At 41.6% G+C, this 19,815-nt stretch overlaps 1 protein-coding gene across 1 annotated transcript in view; it reads right to left on the bottom strand.

Annotated features, from left to right (window-relative positions):
- The window catches only part of LOC136863523 (fatty acyl-CoA hydrolase precursor, medium chain), a 289,996-nt gene extending 270,413 nt beyond the window's left edge, over positions 1 to 19,583 (bottom strand). Inside the window, exon 1 of the mRNA XM_067139911.2 lies at positions 19,130 to 19,583. Coding sequence (XP_066996012.2) covers positions 19,130 to 19,583 — 454 coding nt within the window. The remainder of the gene's footprint in view (positions 1 to 19,129) is intronic.
- Positions 19,584 to 19,815: the final 232 nt, after the last annotated feature.

The following is a 19,815-nucleotide window of genomic DNA, read 5'->3' as shown; positions in this document are numbered from 1 at the left end:
ATAAAGCGCTTACGAACCCATGACCATGTAACATATATTCTTCTTCTATGTGTGAGGAATGTATCCTGAAAGTTTGACCACCTTTTTGTTACACACTGTATAAGGAAAATCTTCATTGGGGTAATCACATCAACGAGGCGATAAACAAATATTACATATCTTTTTATATGGTTATGGAGGTATTTAGGGGTACAGTAAGGATGTAAAGGAGAGGCTGTATAAGTCAATGGCAAGACCCATGTTAGAGTATAGTTACAATGCATGATGGGACCCTTGCCAAGATTACTTGATTCCAGAACTTGAAGAAATCCAAATGAAAGCAGCACGGTTTTTGTGGATGATTTCTGACAAAACAATAGTGTTACGAAAATCTTGTATACTTCGGGCTCGCTGGGCTGAGTGACTCAGGCGGTTGAGGCGCTGGCCTTCTGAACCCAACTTGGCAGGTTCGATCCCGCGTCAGTCCTGCGGTATTTGAAGGTGCTCAAATACGTCAGCCTCGTGTCGGTAGATTTACTGGCCCGTGAAAGAAATCCCACGGGACTGAATTTCGGCACCTCGGAGTCTCCGAAAACCGTAAAAGTAGTTAGTGAGACGTAAAGCAAATAACATTATTATTATTAAACTTCGGGCTCGGAAGACTTGGAGTAAGGAGACGAGCTGCTCGACTAAGCGGTAGGTTCTGGGCTGCCAGTGGTAAGATGGTATGGACTGACATTAGTAAACGAATAAGACTGAATGGAGTTTTTAAAAGTACGAAATATTTATTAAGTTAAAATAAAGAAGACAAATTGGGGCAAATATTCATTTACAGGAAGAAGAATTAGGGAGATTATCGATACATTCCATGTTTGCTAAAAGAAAAGTACTTGCAGATATATGAAATATTTTTCCACCTAGAATGAATTCAGCGAACTGGAATAATATCTGACTTAAAAACACTAGGTTTACAGAAATTGCTATTCGGAAACCTTACCTCGGTTTTGCAGTGTATCACAATAGTCAACTCTGGATTCTTATGTGTCGTCGGTTTTCAGATAGCATGTTGCGAAACATTGAGAAACTTCTCTCCTCATCAAGTGAGTTCAAAACCACTCACATCCTATATTCCCCTTTCAATATTTCACCCATCTTGCACATAAATTGATACCCCTGTTTTGTTTTCAAACATCAGCTTCATTTTTCATTTAATTCTCTCTTTTTAATATGGTTCAAACATATCTACAGTATTTACTAGAGAAAAGATGTTCGAGAGATGATGGATAAACTAATGGTGATTCGAATTGAGAATGTAGTCGAACGAAGGTGAAGCTGCAAAAGAAGTCGTAAAGACCTAAGAAAATGGCGAAAAAGGTCCAATAATCCAAATAACGCCGAAAAAGGTAAAAAAGGACGAATAAAACTCAGCATTTTCTGGCCTACAATGACCCAGAATAAACAAATAATTTGTTGGGCCTCATTTTCGGACATTCAAGGGAAAAAAATGGTTGTCCTCAACTTTCGAGCCCTAAACTTATTTTACTTTCTTAAATTTGTTATATTATTAATGTAAAATGGCCCTCCATCGGCTGTATGTAATAAATAAATAAGTCCGCCTCTGTGGTGTAGTGCTTAGCGTGATTACCTGCCAACCCCACAGGTCCGGGTTCGATTCCCAGCTCTGCAACGAAGTTTGAAAAGTGGTACGAAGGCTGGAACGCGGTTTTCTCAGCCTCGGAAGGTCACCTGAGTAGAGGGGTGTTCGATTCCCACCTCAGCCATCCTCGAAGTGTTTTTCCGTGGTTTCCCACTTCTCATCCAGGCAAATGCTGGGGTACCTAACTTAAGGACACGGCCGCTTTCTTACCTAGTCCTTCCAAACTTCCCATCCCCCCACAAGGTCCCTGTTCAGAATAGAATAATTTGTTAATTAGCAAAGTATAATGATTTGGTATTCATGCCATGTGAAGGAAGTGAAGAGCAAAATAACTTCCCGGTCACGGCTCAGATAAGTTACATTAAAGGAATGAAAAGCTACAATGTGGCCAATTAACATCATATTTCTCAATAATTAGGAAACGTACTTAGACTGCACTTATAAATTATTGAACTTCGAGGGTTAATCAAGGACGGAATAACCTAAAGCGTTAAGAGTCATCATCATAAAAAATAGACAGATTTCTATGCGTTATTTCTGGTGTGTTGTATACGTGCAATTCGCACAGAATACACCCGACAGGACCTTACCCAATACCGCAGAGGCTGGTACAAGCCCTTTCGTTTCTACCCTTAGGATAGATAACTGGCTGCCATCCAAATATTCTAAACCAAGCTTTATGACCTTACCTCTATTTATAGGAAATTCCAGCAAAATATATGCATTTCGTGTCAAGATTTATATAGCTGTGGACGATCACATGATAATGGTGTATGTTACCAAGGTTAAATCTGACAATCGTCTGTCTGGCGTCGTGTACGTTAGATGAACGGCGATACGGACTACCCACCACGGTAAGGAACTTTCCCGGGAGAGACTTGTATTGTTTTCATTCTAGCGTGTTATCGCATTAAAATTTACTTTCTTCGCCGAAATTCATTTATATTCATGAAGGGAAATAAGTCGAAGAGAATTATTCACTTGCATGAATCATTAATACAGTCGATAGCAACACCGGGACTTAGCAATATCCTTCGATAGTAAGACCTCAATTTATGAATATTAAGAAACTTAAAAAGGAACTCCTTGGAATTGGTAGCAGGAAAATGAGAAAGGAACTTTTAACTGAGTTATGATGCAATGAGATTCAAATTGATCTATAGTCAAAAGGTCCTGTATTGTGCTCGATAGCTGCAGTCGCTTAAGTGCGGCCAGTATCCAGGATTCGGGAGATAGTAGGTTCGAACCCCACTGTCGGCAGCCCTGAAGATGGTTTTACGTTGTTTCCCATTTTCATACCAGGCAAATGCTGAGGCTGTACCTTAATTAAGGCCACGCCCACTTTCTTCCCACTCTTAGCCCTTTCCTGTCCCATCTGTGACCTATCTGTGTCGGTGCGACGTAAAGCAACTTGCAAAAACAAACCGATCTTCTTTTTCTCATATCTGGAATAGAATAGAAAGTACTACCGGTAGCTCTCATTTTCGACAATTTTACTATTAAGCTAATAAAATGTATGTATTGTATTGTATCAAACGTGAAAGAATAGAATAGAATAGTATATATTTATTTATTACCTACAGGATATCCCAATTACAGATGATGTAATAGAAAATTAAATAAAAAAATAAATTAAATAAAAAATTAAATTAAATAATATATATGACATGACACCACACTTGAATTTATTCACTTTAAGGAACCACTTATCACACCACTCGCATATTTTCTTCAGATATATGCAAATATACATATACATATATATATACAAACAGATATAAATCTTCACATCTTTTCTGCAGATTATTTAGATAATTTACGAAATTATGACGTTCCACCCTTGAGAAGAACTTTCCAAATTGCAGTGGAAGGGTGGTGAAAAATGTCGAGTGACCCTTCCAGCTGATTAATGGTCCTAAGGGCTTGCATGAACCAAGAATGTTCATGTGCAACCGTCTTACATTTGGGCAGGTAGAATTTACATTTCTGCGTTGTTCCTCGGCTTGGAACATGAAGTGGGATCAACCCCAGTACAGCTGAACAGTCCACTTTACTCTTCAAGCATTGAATCGCTAACATTGCGTTCGCACACTTTCGGCGCGTTGCCAGCGTATTCATTCCAAGAAAGTTTACAAATTCTCCATACCTGCTTGAAGAGAGTAGCATGCTCAGGAATCCAAAACTGATCCACTTCATGAACCTTATCTGTACTCTCTCGAGATGGTGTATGTGGCCTTTCTGAAACGGGAGCCACACCTCACAACCATACTCGAGACAGGGTTTTACCAGGGAACAAAACAGTGTTTTGACACATGCAATATTACTGAAATATGAGACCCAAGAAAGGACGCGACGGACAGTGTCTGCATTTCATTGTTTTAGAGAAAGAAGCTTAGAGTAAGTATAGGCTACAGTGTGAGATGAGAATAAAGAATTATAAACATGCTTACATCATGCACAGAATTATGCAGCCTAATCGCTAAAAGGCATGAAGAAGAAAAAAGTCATCTCCGGACAGATCCGGAATGTCCCTGGAGGAGTGGAAGGTAATATACTCCATTATTCGGTAAACTCGGTGAAAGTGGTTCTCTCTACGACCGGCCGCTTTTGTCTCCAATAGAAATGTGCGTGACTGAAGCGTGGAATCGGGAATGTCGACTGGATCGACTTCGAACACCGGGATCGGTTCGCATGAAGCCTCGCGGCTCCAAGCTAACCTGACGCTCATTGCGAAGGCTGCGCGCATGGCTAAGCGCGGAAAGATAACACGAATAATAGGATGCATGTTTATGCAGGGGCGGCCGTACCTAATGTGCTGAAGTGCTGCAGCACTTTGCCTATTTGAAAAATAAATTACTATAAAAATATCATCTACAATCAAATACAGTGCATTGAAAACTACGTCAGCCAAAGAATAGGAAATTATTCAACTCCCCTGACAAACAGATAACTACTCGTGCGCTCCACTCCGAGTGGCTGTGCGATCACAGCTCAGCGCGAATTTTTAAGCTTTTAGCCAGAAACCAGGAACTCTGCCTTTTGCACATGCGTGCCCAAGGTTTCCGATAGGCTGTGGAAACAACAGCCGAGACATCACTTCACAACGATTCTTCGTTCGACCACAGAGAGACAGCACTTGCATTACGACCGATATGAGGTGTCACTCCCTTGACTCAGCGGTAGTATTTAAGAGGGGATCGCTCGAAGCAAACGGGAAAACAAAATACTATAGAGCTGTTCCCGCCAGGTCTTTTAATACCAAACAGGATAGCATACTACCAACTTGTCTATTCCATAGCCACATTTGTATATCGATGAACTATAAAAATTGTACTTTTTATGTTGTCAAATAAGGACATGATATTGTGATTTTCTTTAATTGAAAATGTCTAGTTTATAAATGTCATTATAAAAATATAACATGCATTACGACGATGCTGGTTTTATTTCAATAATGTTGGTAACGTTGGGAAGATCTGTTTTTGCGCGCTCACACCAAGTGTTTGAGTTCGTGAATACTTTGCCATTGCAAGTTTTATTGTGTGTTTAATTATATAGTTTTATAGTTTTTTTATGAGGAATATGTGTATATGTTGGGGTTGTTTGCGAGTTTGTTCAGTGTGGAAAACTCAGTGGAGAGCCTCTTGAAAATCACATACTGGTATGACTCTAAATATTTTTATTTTTTGGAGGGGGGGTGGGTTACAGCACACAACTGACTTTTTGCACCAGCCGCCACTGAGTTTATGGTCACTTTCCTTCGGTGTTTTGGAATGAAGTGTTGTTAACGAAGACAACGACCGTAATAATGTAGTTTAAAAACAACGAATCACCGGGCGAGTTGGCCGTGCGCGTAGAGGCGCGCTGCTGTGAGCTTGCATCCGGGAGATAGTAGGTTCGAATCCCACTATCGGCAGCCCTGAAGATGGTTTTCCGTGGTTTCCCATTTTCACACCAGGCAAATGCTGGGGCTGTACCTTAATTAAGGCCACGGCCGCTTCCTTCCAACTCCTAGGCCTTTCCTCTCCCATCGTCGCCATAAGACCTATCTGTGTCGGTGCGACGTAAAGCCGCTAGCAAAAAAAAAAAAAACAACGAATCAAGTCAAAAGGTGTCGACATAGTACACAATGGGCTTTTAATTTTATGTCGTTATTTGTGGAGATCAGCGAAGTGGTAAACAGATATCGATGGTAAAGCATTATGATTTTAACATGGTTAAAACCATCAAGGATGAAAACAGATCTAACATGAGTGAAACCATGAAAAGTAAACAAAATTCTAATAGATAAAACCTTTAAAGCTAATGGAGCCTTAACTAAACCCGCTAGTGTTGTCTCCCATGTATGCTAGTGGCTATCATCATCATCATCATCTGTTTACCCTCCAGGGTCGGCTTTTCCCTCGGACACAGCGAGGGATCCCACCTCTACCGCCTTAAGGGCAGTGTCCCGGAGCTTCAGACTCTTGGTCGGGGATGAAACTGGGGAGTATGACCAGTACCTCGCCCAGGCGGCCTCACCTGCTATGCTGAACAGGGGCCTTGTGGAGGGATGGGAAGATTGGAAGGGATAGGCAAGGAAGAGGGAAGGAAGCGGCCGTGGCCTTATGTTAGGTACCATCTCGGCATTCGCCTGGAGGAGAAGTGGGAAACCACGGAAAACCACTTCCAGGATGGCTGAGGTGGGAATCGAACCCACCTCTACTCAATTGACCTCCCGAGGCTGAGTGGACCCCGTTCCAGCCCTCATACCACCTTTCAAATTTCGTGGCAGAGCCGGGAATCGAACCCGGGCCTCCGGGGGTGGCAGCTAATCACGCTAACCGCTAGTGGCTATACTCTGTCCAATTAATTAAACCCCGACAATGAACACCATGAATTTCGTCCCATGAATGATGTTACGTGAATGAGCCATGCGAATGACGCACAAATTATCATTCGCGTTTGTTCCACATGGGATAGTAAGGCACTTCAAGGCTATGAACGATACCAGCTTCACCGAAAGAGCTGGCCGTGCGGTTAGGGGTACGTAGCTGTGAGTTTGCATCCTGAAGATGGTTTTCCGTGGTTTCTCATTTTCACAACAGACAAATTCTGGGGCTGTACCTTAATTGACGTTACGGCCGTTTCCTTCCCACGCCTATCCCTCTCCTATTGCTACCGTTACCAGATAGGTTTCTGTTCAGCACTCAGGTCTCTGAAGTACCACCAGGAGTCCAGAAATGGCTAATATTAATGCACTGCGTTTATTGTCCGTCTCCGTGGATAAATGGCTAGCGAGCTAGTATTAATGAATTGCGTTTCTTGTCCGGCTCCATGGATAAATGGCTAGCGTGCTGGCTTACGTTCACAGGGAACTCGGGTTCGATTCCCGTCAGGGTCGAGAATTTTAACCATAATTGTTTATTCCGCTGGGACGGGGGCTGGGTGTATGTGCCTCTTCATTATCATTTCATCCTCATCACGACGCGCAGGTTGCCTACGGGAGTCAAATCAGAAAACTTGCATCTGGTGAGCCGAACTTGTCCTCGGACACTCCCGGCACTCAAAACCATACGCCATTTCATTTTTTACTGCGTTTTTACAGGAATATTTGGTAAGATTTCATCACTACATTTTTAGATCGAAATAACGAATCACCTTCAGTGTTTATGGCTCAACCACTTCAGAAGGTATCCACATTTGATAGGATCCATTTTGGCAGCCATGACTTGCTTCTGGACTGCCTTTCAAAAACAACGTTTATGGCGAATATTGGTGTACTTTACATTGTGCTGTTTACTGCACAAACGTTGTAAGTTGACAAACGCAGTGAATACGTGAATCTCGGCCAAAAAAAGGGACACTAGATGCTTATCAACAAAGTCTTGTTAGGGTCTTACTCAACATCTGACAGTGTCCATAAGAAAAGTTGTATGTAAAACAATGAGCAACGCAAGCTAAATCCGTTGTAATATTGTTGATAACAACTGATATCCCCATAAGGAGTTAAAAAACGAAAATTACTGGGCGAAACCTCAGAGACATTCTCAATCATAAAGCCTGTGCATTAGAAATCTGTTCTTTTCTATAAAGTTGGTCACATTTTCAAGGTCAGAGCTAGAAAAATAGGAGGAACTTTTTCACCTTCAAAGTATACGACTTGCTTTATCAGTAGAGCGAAATAGGTCAAGCAAGTGGAAATGTGACTTTGATACTAAAGGGCACGCTGCATTCGTGTTGGTCTGGTAACATGCCGTTTTTATTCCCTCTCCACCTCCTCGCTGTTCAGTTTTTCACACATAATCTTGTGGAAATCAGGCCTGTAATCTAGTCGAGAAGTCAACATGCACAACAAAGAATATGAGTCAACGTGTGTGATTAATGAAGGAGAGGGGACGTAAGAAAGCTTTATAACAAGCGATACCGAGATGTACTGACCAGATTGTGGTGTTCCCGTGTTATCTCCTCCGCCATTAACCATGCTCAGCTAAGATAACACACGGCTAGTATGTTTGTGTACCCGTGTTATTGAGAATACACCAGTATTTAGGTATCCCTCTGCTCTTTTTCCCTCCATGGGCAAGTCCATTTGTCTACTTGGTAGCTTGCCTCCTGAATTCGCCATCGCCAATGTCCTTTCATACGTACTAACGGGTGAATCAGCTGCGCCTATTTTTCTAGAACATATGCAACCTGTCAGGTATTACACGTCTCTTAGTCGTATCTTACGGAATATCTTCCAATAATATTATGTACACATAACCTGACAGAGGCTTGCCTGCACAGTGAAGAGTCTACTTCTCTAATATGTTTTATGAAATATTAGTGTACTCTACAAATTATATCCGTCCCTATTGCTGTCGCTGGAGAATTGCTTACATGACTGGTCCAAGAGGCCAAGAGAAAAGGGAGAAGAAGACGTGATAGAGTAGGATCGGTTACATCCGCACATTCTCGTCACATCAACATAGATACTGTTTTGTTTTCCAAATTATGGTTTAAACTAGGCCACGTAAATGATATACACCAGGCGTAATAGCTTACACCATGTAATTATTGCTGTTTTTTTTCGCTAGGGGCTTTACGTCGCACAGACACAGATAGGTCTTATGGCGACGATGGGATAGGAAAGGCCGAGGAGTTGGAAGGAAGCGCCCGTGGCCTTAATTAAGGTACAGTCCCAGCATTTGCCTGGTGTGAAAATGGGAAACCACGGAAAACCATCTTCAGGGCTGCCGATAGTGGGATGCGAAGCTACTATCTCCCGGATGCAAGCTCACAGCCGCGCGCCTCTACACGCACGGCCAACTCGCCCGGTATTATTGCTGTTAGAGTGTTCAATAAAGGCTTATAAGTGGTCCATAAGGCTTTCAAATACAACCAAATTTTCGAGGTTAGGACTTCGACCTAGTGATTGCAGAATTGTAATGTGTAGTCCTCTACGCTTCAAGTAGTTGCGTGGAAATGTGTAGGGTAGACGGACGGCTTCTCAGAGCAGTGAGAGTTTAAGCTTTCCTTCACTCACACCTTTTGCTCTTTTCATTTTGAACTCCTTTATGAAGATTTAACTTTCCGGAAGTCCCAGATAATTTACCAATGGAACTACAATAAATAAAGTAGGCATAATAAATTCCACCACGTGAACACCGACTATGAGCGAATGCATTGCCAATATTATTCATTGCTCATTCAATCAAACAACAACTCGTTGGGGTTAGTTAGAAGTATCATGGCTGAAGAGTGGCACGATCCTTCAACACGCTGTGGTGATTGCATCAAGGTAAACCTCTCTACCCATTAGATTCATAGGTCTTGTTTAAGCAGCCACTACGTATTCGGGTGAAGATTTCTTGGATGTGCAAGACGTAGCCTAATCCATGGGAAGCACGACGCTTATACGAATAATGATTTCTTGAACGAAGCCTACTTATTGCGGTTACGTTTCGAAAGGTTGAAAGGCGCCTGCATGAAACGATGTAGTCTACTTTGAGAGGAAATCATATGTTAGGTATGATCCAGTGGCGTCTGGTGATAACGAGGCGGCTATCCATAATACAACTGAGAAAACATTTTATACGCGTAGCATGTTTTTGTGATAACTTACTATTACATCCTTATTGTTTGTCTTCGATGTTAGGCCCCTTTAAACAACAAGCATCATCATCATCATCATCATCATCATCATCATCATCATCATCATCATCATCAGTTTGTCTTCAACGAACTCGTGTATCTGAAGACTTATACCTACACACGAAATGTATTACCGGACGACAGGGAAGACGTTTTCTTGTTAAGCTATAAACTACAGATTGCATAAATCCATTACACTCGGTATTCATGATACTCATTCTCAACCCCGCCTGCATCACTTCAGTCTACCGTCATTTCCACCTGTCTATACCAGCAACCAACCTCGCTACTAAGGCGGAGGAAGTCCACTATCTTTCAATCTCTGCTATAAAGTTGATCTCAGAACTCAAAACTTAGGCTTTAGCGGGAATCAGTGGGCAAGTTACGAATGTTATGCTCATAATCAGGAACCTTGTTCCCAGATATTCGAGATATACCCACATTAGTTGTTAACTGAAAGAAATGGGAAGACGATCAGTATTCGAGTCCGACTCGTTGGCTGAATGGTCAGCGTACTGGCCTTCGGTTCAGAGGGTTCCGGGTTCGATTCCCGGCCGGGTCAGGGATTTTAACCTTCATTGGTTAATTCCAATAGCCCGGGACATGGGTGTTTGTGCTGTCCCCAACATCCCTGCAACTCACACACCACACATAACACTATCCTCGACCACAATAACACGCAGTTATTTACACATGGCAGATGCCGCCCACCCTCATCGGAGGGTCTGCCTTACAAGGGCTGCACTCGGCTAGAAATAGCCACACGAAATTATTATTATCACCCTGTATTAAAAATCTATTATGCAGCATTCGGGGTAAGATGACTCTTAGTGTCAAGGTTGTGAAAGTTTAATATTTGGTTTGTATTACTGAACTGTTCCCAGTGTCTGACCGCTACCGTCGTTCCAAGAACTTCAGATACAGCTCTTCACAATTCCTGCCCACCTACTTGCTGAACGTACACGTCCTCCAACTCGAAGAGCTTCTCAACAGATCAGAATATTCGCTCTTAAAGGCGAATCCTAATTTAAAAAAATGGCCTTAGAAATGACCGAATAACCGAAAATGATTTTTTCGTGTTAGTAGATACTCCAACTCTTGGGGAACACTGTGCCATCATTTTCTCTTCATGTACGGCCATTCTTAAACGTCTGGTGGAGACGTATAAATCATACCTATGGTATTGAAAGTTTCCGAAGTTATAATACGATTAAGGATAATGTAAATAAAATGCATTCGAGTCATAATCGCTGAAGTGATCATGCTCGTTTAGGTTTTAAGGAGCGATGATTTTTTTGAACCTGGAGTATTTGGAAAACGAACAGATGTTTTGAAAAGAAAACCATCATTTTGAAATATTTTATCAACTTAAACACAAAGTTTTCTCAACTTGAGTCATAGTAATCAACTCATAAAATTTGCAGTAAATCAGACTAAAATGACAGAAAATATAAATATCAGTAGGGTCTCCCATCAAAGCCTATACGTATTTGTTAGTAGGGTTTTACATTAAAGACTATAATTGTCAACAACGTGGCTTGCTCGATTAATTCTGATGCTGCATGATAAACTATGGTGCGTGTATGTCATTTGTCCCAAATATAGGACATACTACCTTTATTCACTTATTCGCCACCAGGTCATGTTGTTTATATCCTGTGTAGCATGATTCACTTCAGCTCTCAGTTAAAACCCCGACACTCAAGGATCTACCATATTCATGATTGAATAATGGATTCACTTCGCTGACACTAATTAGCTGACTGTACTTTCTGAGAAATTGGTATGTATTAATTGGTGTGCGCTACAGCTCTGCCGTGCTACGAGCGAAATTTACGGCGAGGAGAACGCATAATGATCTGTGGTCTGTTAACAAAGTGTTCAGAGCCTTCAGTAATACCCCTTGAAAATACTAAGACTGCACTAAACGTTCCGGGGGGTCAACATGATTAAAACATCGTAATAATAATAATAATAATAATAATAATAATAATAATAATAATAATAATAATAATAATAATAATAATTTCAGGAATACATAGTTTACTAGTCACACCCGTGGCCCCACCAGCATTGAAGTGAGAATTAGAAATTGGCAGTGAACGGTTCAGTAATATGTTTTTTTGTTTTACGTCCCACTAACTACTCTTTTACGGTTTTCGGAGACGCCGAGGTGCCGGAATTTAGTCCCGCAGGAGTTATTTTACGTGCCAGTAAATCTACCTACACGAGGCTGACGTATTTGAGCACCTTCAAATAGACTACCACCGGACTGAGCCAGGATCGAACCTGCCAAGTTGGGGTCAGAAGGCCAGCGCCTTAACCGTCTGAGCCACTCAGCCCGGCTCAGTAAATAACTTACCTCTGACACGTTTCCTCTCTCTCCTCAACCTCTTTTTCTTTTTGCTAGTGGCTTTACATCGCACCGACAGGCGACGATAGTAAAGGGAAGCCTAGGAGTCGGAAGGAAGCGGCGTGGGCTTAAGTAAGGTACAGCCCCAGCATTTTCCTGGTGTGAAAATGGGAAACCACGGAAAACCATCTTCAGGGCTGCCGACAGTGGGATTCGAACCGACTATCTCCAGGATGCAAGCTCACAGCCGCGCGTCCCGACTAAACTTACGGCCAACTCGCCCGGTCCTCAACCTCTACAGCAATTGGTGTGGTGTTTCCCGCAGCCAAGGAACATCACTTGTACTTCTGACAGGGTGGTGTTGGGCCTCCGGAGAGGCCTGGTGCAGGTCTTGATGACCCTTGCTATGAGGAATTCTAATGATGAAGACGACACAGACACACATTTCCAGAGCCAGAGGAAATGGTCAATTAGGGTTAAAATCCCCGACCCGCTCGGGAATGGAACGCGGGACCCCTTGGAGCGAAGGCCAGCACGCTCAACATTTAGCCACGGAGCCGAACTTCTAACTGATTAGGCAGTGTATTATCTTCTGAGGGTCCCAAACGTACATTTCCTTGTTCTTGCCCCACATTTTCTTTCTTCTCCCTCCCCAGCATTCCACCTCAACACCACTTGCACCACTAATGGACACCAATAACGACTTTCACCCTGATTCAACAAGCTGTACGGCGTGAGCCCTCCAGGCCGTACGCTCGAAATTCTCCTTTCACTTGTAAAGGTGCAATTATCTGAAAAAACGGTTTAGAGTTACGAAGAAAATGTATGTAGACATTTTTGTAAGAATTGTCATCCTAATGTAGTGTGTTAAGTTCCTTTTTTTGATGTGACTTAACCGATTACCAGTTATTTTGGTTTTTATCGGATGAAAGAACAAAAAAAAATTCCATAGCTCTAGAGCCTTGATGGGCTTCGGTCTACCAAGCTACCGCTGCTCAATCCGAACGTATGCAGATTATGAGGTAACGCGTATTCAGCGTAACGAATACTGCCGGCCGCTATTCTTGGGGTTTATGGACCGGCGCCACTATCTCACCTTAAGATAGCTCGTCAGTTATTCTCATGTTGGCTGAGAGGACCTAGGAGAAGACTCAGATCCAGGTAAAAACTCCTGACCTGACCGGGAACCGAACCCACGGCCTCCCGGTAAGAGGCACATTTTTATTATGGTATTCAGTTTCTTCAGGTATGGACTTGACACTATGTGTGTACAAAATCCAGTATTGTTTGACGCAAAGTTGACAAGTGTAAGAATGGTTGGTTCATCAACAATGGAGTGATAGTAATATCCTCCGATTATCTATAACGTTCCATACAAAATGAGTGACGTGTTTTCCCGGAGCGTATTGCGTTATATGAAAGTCATTAATTTTTTAATACATGAATTCCCATCGTTTATGTGCTTCAAAATACGTTATATAGCAGATTAAATGTATAATAATTCCGTCACTTATGTATATTTGTAGTGGACATATTCTGACCTCACCCGCTTTGGTCTACGATGTTACAGATTCTGACGTAGTCCTGCGAGGGGATCCCTAGGTGGCCAAATAATTATGATGGGCATGAGAGAAAAATGTGTAACCTCTTTTGCCGATTGTGTGAGGATTCCGTGATTTATCATCACCGGAAAATATTAAAATTTCAATTTCTAAATCAGGTGACCAAAATTTGTGAAAAATGAAGCCAGAAAATTCTAACACCTCCAAGAGTACGTTACACGGATAAGTGGGAATACGTAGGTTTTTATTAGACAGTCACTGTAATGTCACGAGTTTAACCGCGAGCTTTTATTCCAGAGCGTCAAGTACCATACTCTCCACAGCATACACGTTTCATGGCCTGGTCACCCTACATTTCTGTTCTTGTCTACATTCGCCATTTTTCATTTCTCACTATTCATAATTGATCGTTCTGGATATTTATTAGCATTGCGTGATTTTTAACGTAGTAATTTCGTTTATATTAGGACAAAGGAACTGAGTTAACAGGGATATGGTCATCAAGTTTATTTCAGCCCAATTCAGTAAGGATTGAGAGGTTCTTAAAGACAGACACGTATCAATAGTGATACGTAAAATTGTGGTCATAATTCCGACAAGCCAGTTTCTTTGCAGTCATCTAAGTGCTTATGGTATGTCAAAAAATTACTAAGCCGGATACGTAGTGTAGTTGGTTCGGCGGTTATCTCCTACATTCGGCGATTCTACTTGCAATAACGGAGCAGTAGGTTGATGTTTAAAGAGAAATGCGAGCGACCCTTAACACAATTACTGGCAAGTTAAAGGAAACCCTATTAAGAAGAAATAAAGACAATAATAATAATAATAATAATAATAATAATAATAATAATAATAATAATAATAATAATAATAATAATAATAATAATAATAATAATAATAATAACATAATCTTTCTATCTCTCTATCCTTCTTAATTTGCTTACCCCTTTTCCCTCAGAGTCAGCGAGGGATCCCACCTCTACCGCCTCAAGGGCCGTGTCCTGGAGCGTGAGACATTGGGTCGGGGAAACAACTGGGAAGGAGGAACAGCACCTCGCCCAGGCGGCCTCACCTGCTATGCTGAAGAGGGTCCTTGTGGAGGGGATGGGATGATTGGAAGGGATAGACAAGGAAGAGGGAAGGAAGCGGCCGTGGCTTAAGTTTGCTACCATCCTGGCATTTGCTTAGAGGTGAAGTAGGAAACCACGGAAAACCACTTCGAGGATGTTTGAGGTGGGAATCGAACCCACCTCTACTGAGTTGACCTCCCGAGGCTGAGTGGACCCCGTTCCAGCCCTCGAATCATTTTTCAAATTTCGTGGCAGAGCAGGGAATCGAATCCGGGTCTCTTGGGGTGGCAGCTAATTACGCTAACCACTACACCTTAGAGGCGGACGTAATAATAATAATGATAATAATAATAATAATAATAATAATAATAATAATAATAATAATAATAATAATAATAATAATAATAATAATAATAATAATAATAATAATAATAATAATATATTTATATACATACGGCCTATAACTTATAATATTTCATTTATTATTATTATATTGTTTCTTCATACTTCGGTTTCATGACGCATTAGGTAAACAAAAGTCGAAAGTAAGTTCGGTTCAATGTTTATTTGTTACATTCCGAAAGTACTGCTTAACGTAGGTCTAATAAATTGAAACTCGGTATTTAAGTTCAAGGATAGGCGAGTTATTCACCAGGCTATATATTATTTGATTAATATACAGTGGTGTAGAAATATTAGTGGGATTGTAACATAAAACGCGACATTTATCTCTTAATTTAACTGTATCGAAAACCTGTACCGTACACTATATGAAAAAAAGCAAAGTCACCTCCGTACAAGCCATGAAGGCCCTTGGAGGAGTGGAAGGTAAAGGCTTCCACCATTGTTAACCTCGGCACGTGATGGAGTACAGTGGTTAGCTCTACGCCCGACCCCAGGAATTAACCTGGTACTCATTCTTGGTGTAGGCTGAGCGAACCTCAGGAAGTGGAAATCTCGTTTCTTAAATTTTAAGACTTCCTGACGGGGATTCGAACCCACGTCCTTCCGGGCGAACCGAGCACGCCTTTACCGCCTCGGCCAGGCAAACCCTCCGTACACAATAAACCTATGCAAAATATAAATTTTGACTTTTTATGTCCCATGCGTTCTTGCCGTACGAGGAAGAATAACGGGTATATAAAAATAATACCACATTTTTCACAGACTTCCAAATACTTCCGAAAATATTAACTTTACCTTAAAGGTGTACATTTTAAATATTGTCAGAAAATCCTATTTCTAATCTTTTATCTATGATAGTCTGCATTGTTACCGTAAGGGTTGTTAAATAATGGAAATATTCATGAATATTTTGTACGTCCATCCACGGTAAGCATCAAATAGAAGGGATGATGAGGATACGGTTTCGATAATTGTTGGAAAATCAATCCGTCAAGGACGAGTACGGCAGCTAGTATATTACAAAGTTTTGTAGAGATAATGGGACTTGCTGGGCAGCAATTGGTGCATCAAGGAAGAGAAGAGATGACATTGGCATGTGGTGTGACAGAAGAGTGATTCAGGATTACATACATAGGGTTATGGAGCTCCATTTAGTGTAGATATAAACTTTTAAGTTTAAATTATACAGCGCAATTCAAGAAAGTATAATATAAACAAAGAAATAAAATGCAACATAAAATAACACATTTTGGAGTAGATTAAAAGGATCGAATTTCAGCAAATATGATTCCACGATATGATCGTAACAACCCTAGCAAATAGTGCATTACCAAACATGAAGGGGAAAGGGAGAGATAGCTAGAGATAGACTTAAGTAATGCATAATGCAAGCTCACGGTCTTTAACGAACAAGAACGTTGATGTAAATCAACGTAAACGATTAGAAAAAAACAATACTGCAGTTTAGTGTTCAGACTACTGCAAGATATATCAAAGTAAATCCGTCTCCACTTAGTTCGTCAAGGAGCTAGGAGGAGGGGAGGTAAAGGCTTCCACTATCCGTAACCTCGGCACTTGGTGGAATAAAGTGATTTGCTCTACGCCCGGCCACCTTTGACCCCAGGAATTAACCTGGTATGGATTTTTTGTGTAGGCTGAGTGAACATCAGGGTCATGTGCATCTTTGAAGTGGAAATATAATTTCCTAAATTTTTGACTTCCTGATGGGGAATTGAATCGACGTCCTTCCGGATAAACCGATACCCCTCGGCCAGGCAGCCCCTACTGAAACAGATGATATTCTTTAATTTTGTAACAATTTGCTTTACGTCGCACCGACACAGTAGGTAGGTCTTATGGCGACGATGGGACAGGAATGGCCTAGGAGTGGGAAGGAAGCGGCCATGGCCTTAATTTCCTGGTGTGAAAATAGGAAACCACGGAAAACCATGCTCAAGGCTGCCGACAGTAGGGTATGAACCCACTATCTTCCGGATGCAAGCTCACAGCTGCGCGCTCCTAACCGCACGACCAACTCGCCCGGTAGATGATATTCTAAATATGATATCATGTACAGTCTGAAAATGAAACATTATTCAGGTGCCTTCTGATAGGAGTTATAAATGCGTGCCGCACAGCAAGTAATGGATTTATTGTGTTTGAACGTACGGTGATGCGGTATCTGCACTGTATTCCGTGTGAACATGTTGCATCGATCATGAACGTTTGCCATGCGAGGGAACGCAGAATACAGATAAAAGGTTTCTTTAGATAATACTTATTGTTAATAATGCTATTGCCAGTATTCGTCTTTCTATTCATTTTAGTCACTGAAGTTGAGTAAATTATTGAGTTATGTGATCATTACTAAGGTTACCAAGAATTAATTTAATACAAGCATTCTGTTCACGTTGAATTTTGATGTTTATGACTTCCGAAAGCCATTGTGGTTCACTGAGCCGGGTTCCAATACTGGAAGTACAAGAGACTGTACACTGAATGTTTATTGGCATGCACGAGATGTACCTACGAAATTGATAAAGTTGATCGAGAGAGAAGCGGAGTGATTTCACACCAGGCAAATGCTAGCTAGGGCTGTACCTTAAATAAGGCCGCGGCCGCTTCCTTCCCATTCCTAGCCCTTTCCTCTCCCATCGTTGCCATAAGACCTATCTGGTCGGTGCGGCGCAAAGCGTATTGTAAGGCAAGGGCCTTGTCCTGCTGGTCAGCATGAGGACATCCTCAGCCGAATTTCTAGGCTTTTTTACCGGGCCCGCTACCTCTCATGACAACAGCACTCGAGGCTGAATGAACCCTGTTCCAGCCCTCAATCCGGGATTAAAATCCTTGGAATCGAGCCTCCGTATGAAAGACTGACTTGCTCTGGCTCGCTAAACGAACAATAGCGTGCAAATTTCTATTTCATCCAAGATAATCTGCGATGCAGTAACTATCAGTGTCCAATGAGTTGACATACTGTACATTAGTATGACACATTTCAGTCTGTTTTTTACTGACCCTTATCAATATTTCCTATCCACATTAAATATAAATTCCGAGAGACAGAGATACGGCGACTCTGATGTCATTACGTAGATAAATATATGTTGTCATTTATTTTATGCAAAATGTCCAAGTTCTCGTAGTTCCTGGCGTGAAGATTTTTTTCAAATTTGTTCTGCCAATTTTGTGGTGTTTCTCACTTCACTCTTGTCAGAGATGTACATTTTGAAATACAATTAGCAATCAGATTTATTCTTCCTTTCTACAAACATAGTTCCTACACACTACTGAAGTTATTTATTTAATGAATTTTGATGACCTATTTTACATCGTAATACGCTTAATGTAGCTCTATTTTTAATTTCAGGATTGAAGGTAATACATAATCAGGCTACTAGTAGATGTTTATTGAAACGCCGTGTTTAGTGCACTTACAAAAGGAACCTATGTGTATTCAGATTTAATGAGGCTGTTCGGTGGCCATCAAATAGAATTTTGAAATAACTAGGATGTGAGTTTTAGAGATGTGCGTGTTCTTTATAATTTTCATTAGAATTTGGTCGAATTCTCAACATCTTCTGACATCTTTCTTTCTTTTGCTATTCCTGTTTCATTTTAAAAATATATTTGTTTGGAAGTTTTACGTAATTCACTGCAAATAGAAAATCGCCATTCATACGGTGTATCAAATAAAAATATTGTTCCTCACCGGGGATAGTTGTACAACAGGGGACTTTCAGATTTAAAATTGTATGACCTCATTGTATTCTATAATTACTGCATGAAAATTTGAATGGCACTACAGTACAATACTATTATCTTGATGTTGTTAACGTACGGCATCCCTTGTTCTAGGGCAGCTATCTCTTGCGGATTTTCTCTCAATGTGAAAGGAACTACAGACTGACTACTTGCATTCCATATGCTACATATGTGTAGAGATTATAAGTGCAATTGCATGCGTTATATAAAATTAGTGCGTTACCGTCTGGAATAAATATGTTGAGGAAGAGGCAATCTTCGTCGAATTTGATCTGCTCGAGCTGCTCCGGCAGAGCATCGGCGAAGAGGCGGTGCATTTTCTCGAGATGAGCCCGGCTTTGCGGACACGCTGCTCCGAACACAGATGCGTTGCGGACTATCTGCCACTCAGGCAAAGGCCGTGTCCTGGGTGGCGCAAAGCGGACCGGAGGAGCTGCGTACGGTATTCCCAGGTAGGCTATGGCTCGCTGTGCGCGAGTGACAAGGATCTCGCGACCCGCCACAGGGCCCTGGTCGGGGATCGTCACTGTGGGAGGGTCCTTGTTGGAGCGAGCCGCCAAACACAGAGTCACTAGGCACAGGCTAATCCCTGTCCGCATGATGGTCGACTGCCTCTCTGCGACGCTTCTGGTCTCCCGTGCTGGCAGGCAGCGCCGGCGCGCCGCGCAGCGCCTCATCTCACTAGCTCGCGTGAATGGAGCGTCTGCCGGCACGCAGCGTAACAAAGGACGGTCCACGTCCCACTTCAACCTGCAGCACTTCTGTCCTATGGTGTCTGTACCAACGCATACTTACCTGGGCTGGGGGCTGGAAAGGAGGGAGTCGCGTCTTACATTCTTTTTCTATGTTATTTATTTATTTATTTATTTATTTATTTATTTATTTATTTATTTATTTATTTATTTATTT

This window comes from Anabrus simplex, chromosome 2 (genome assembly GCF_040414725.1).
Source record: "Anabrus simplex isolate iqAnaSimp1 chromosome 2, ASM4041472v1, whole genome shotgun sequence".
In the NCBI taxonomy this organism is placed as follows: Eukaryota; Metazoa; Arthropoda; class Insecta; order Orthoptera; family Tettigoniidae; genus Anabrus; species Anabrus simplex.
Note: the sequence above shows the minus strand (reverse complement) of the source record. Positions and strands in the feature narration are given on the sequence as shown.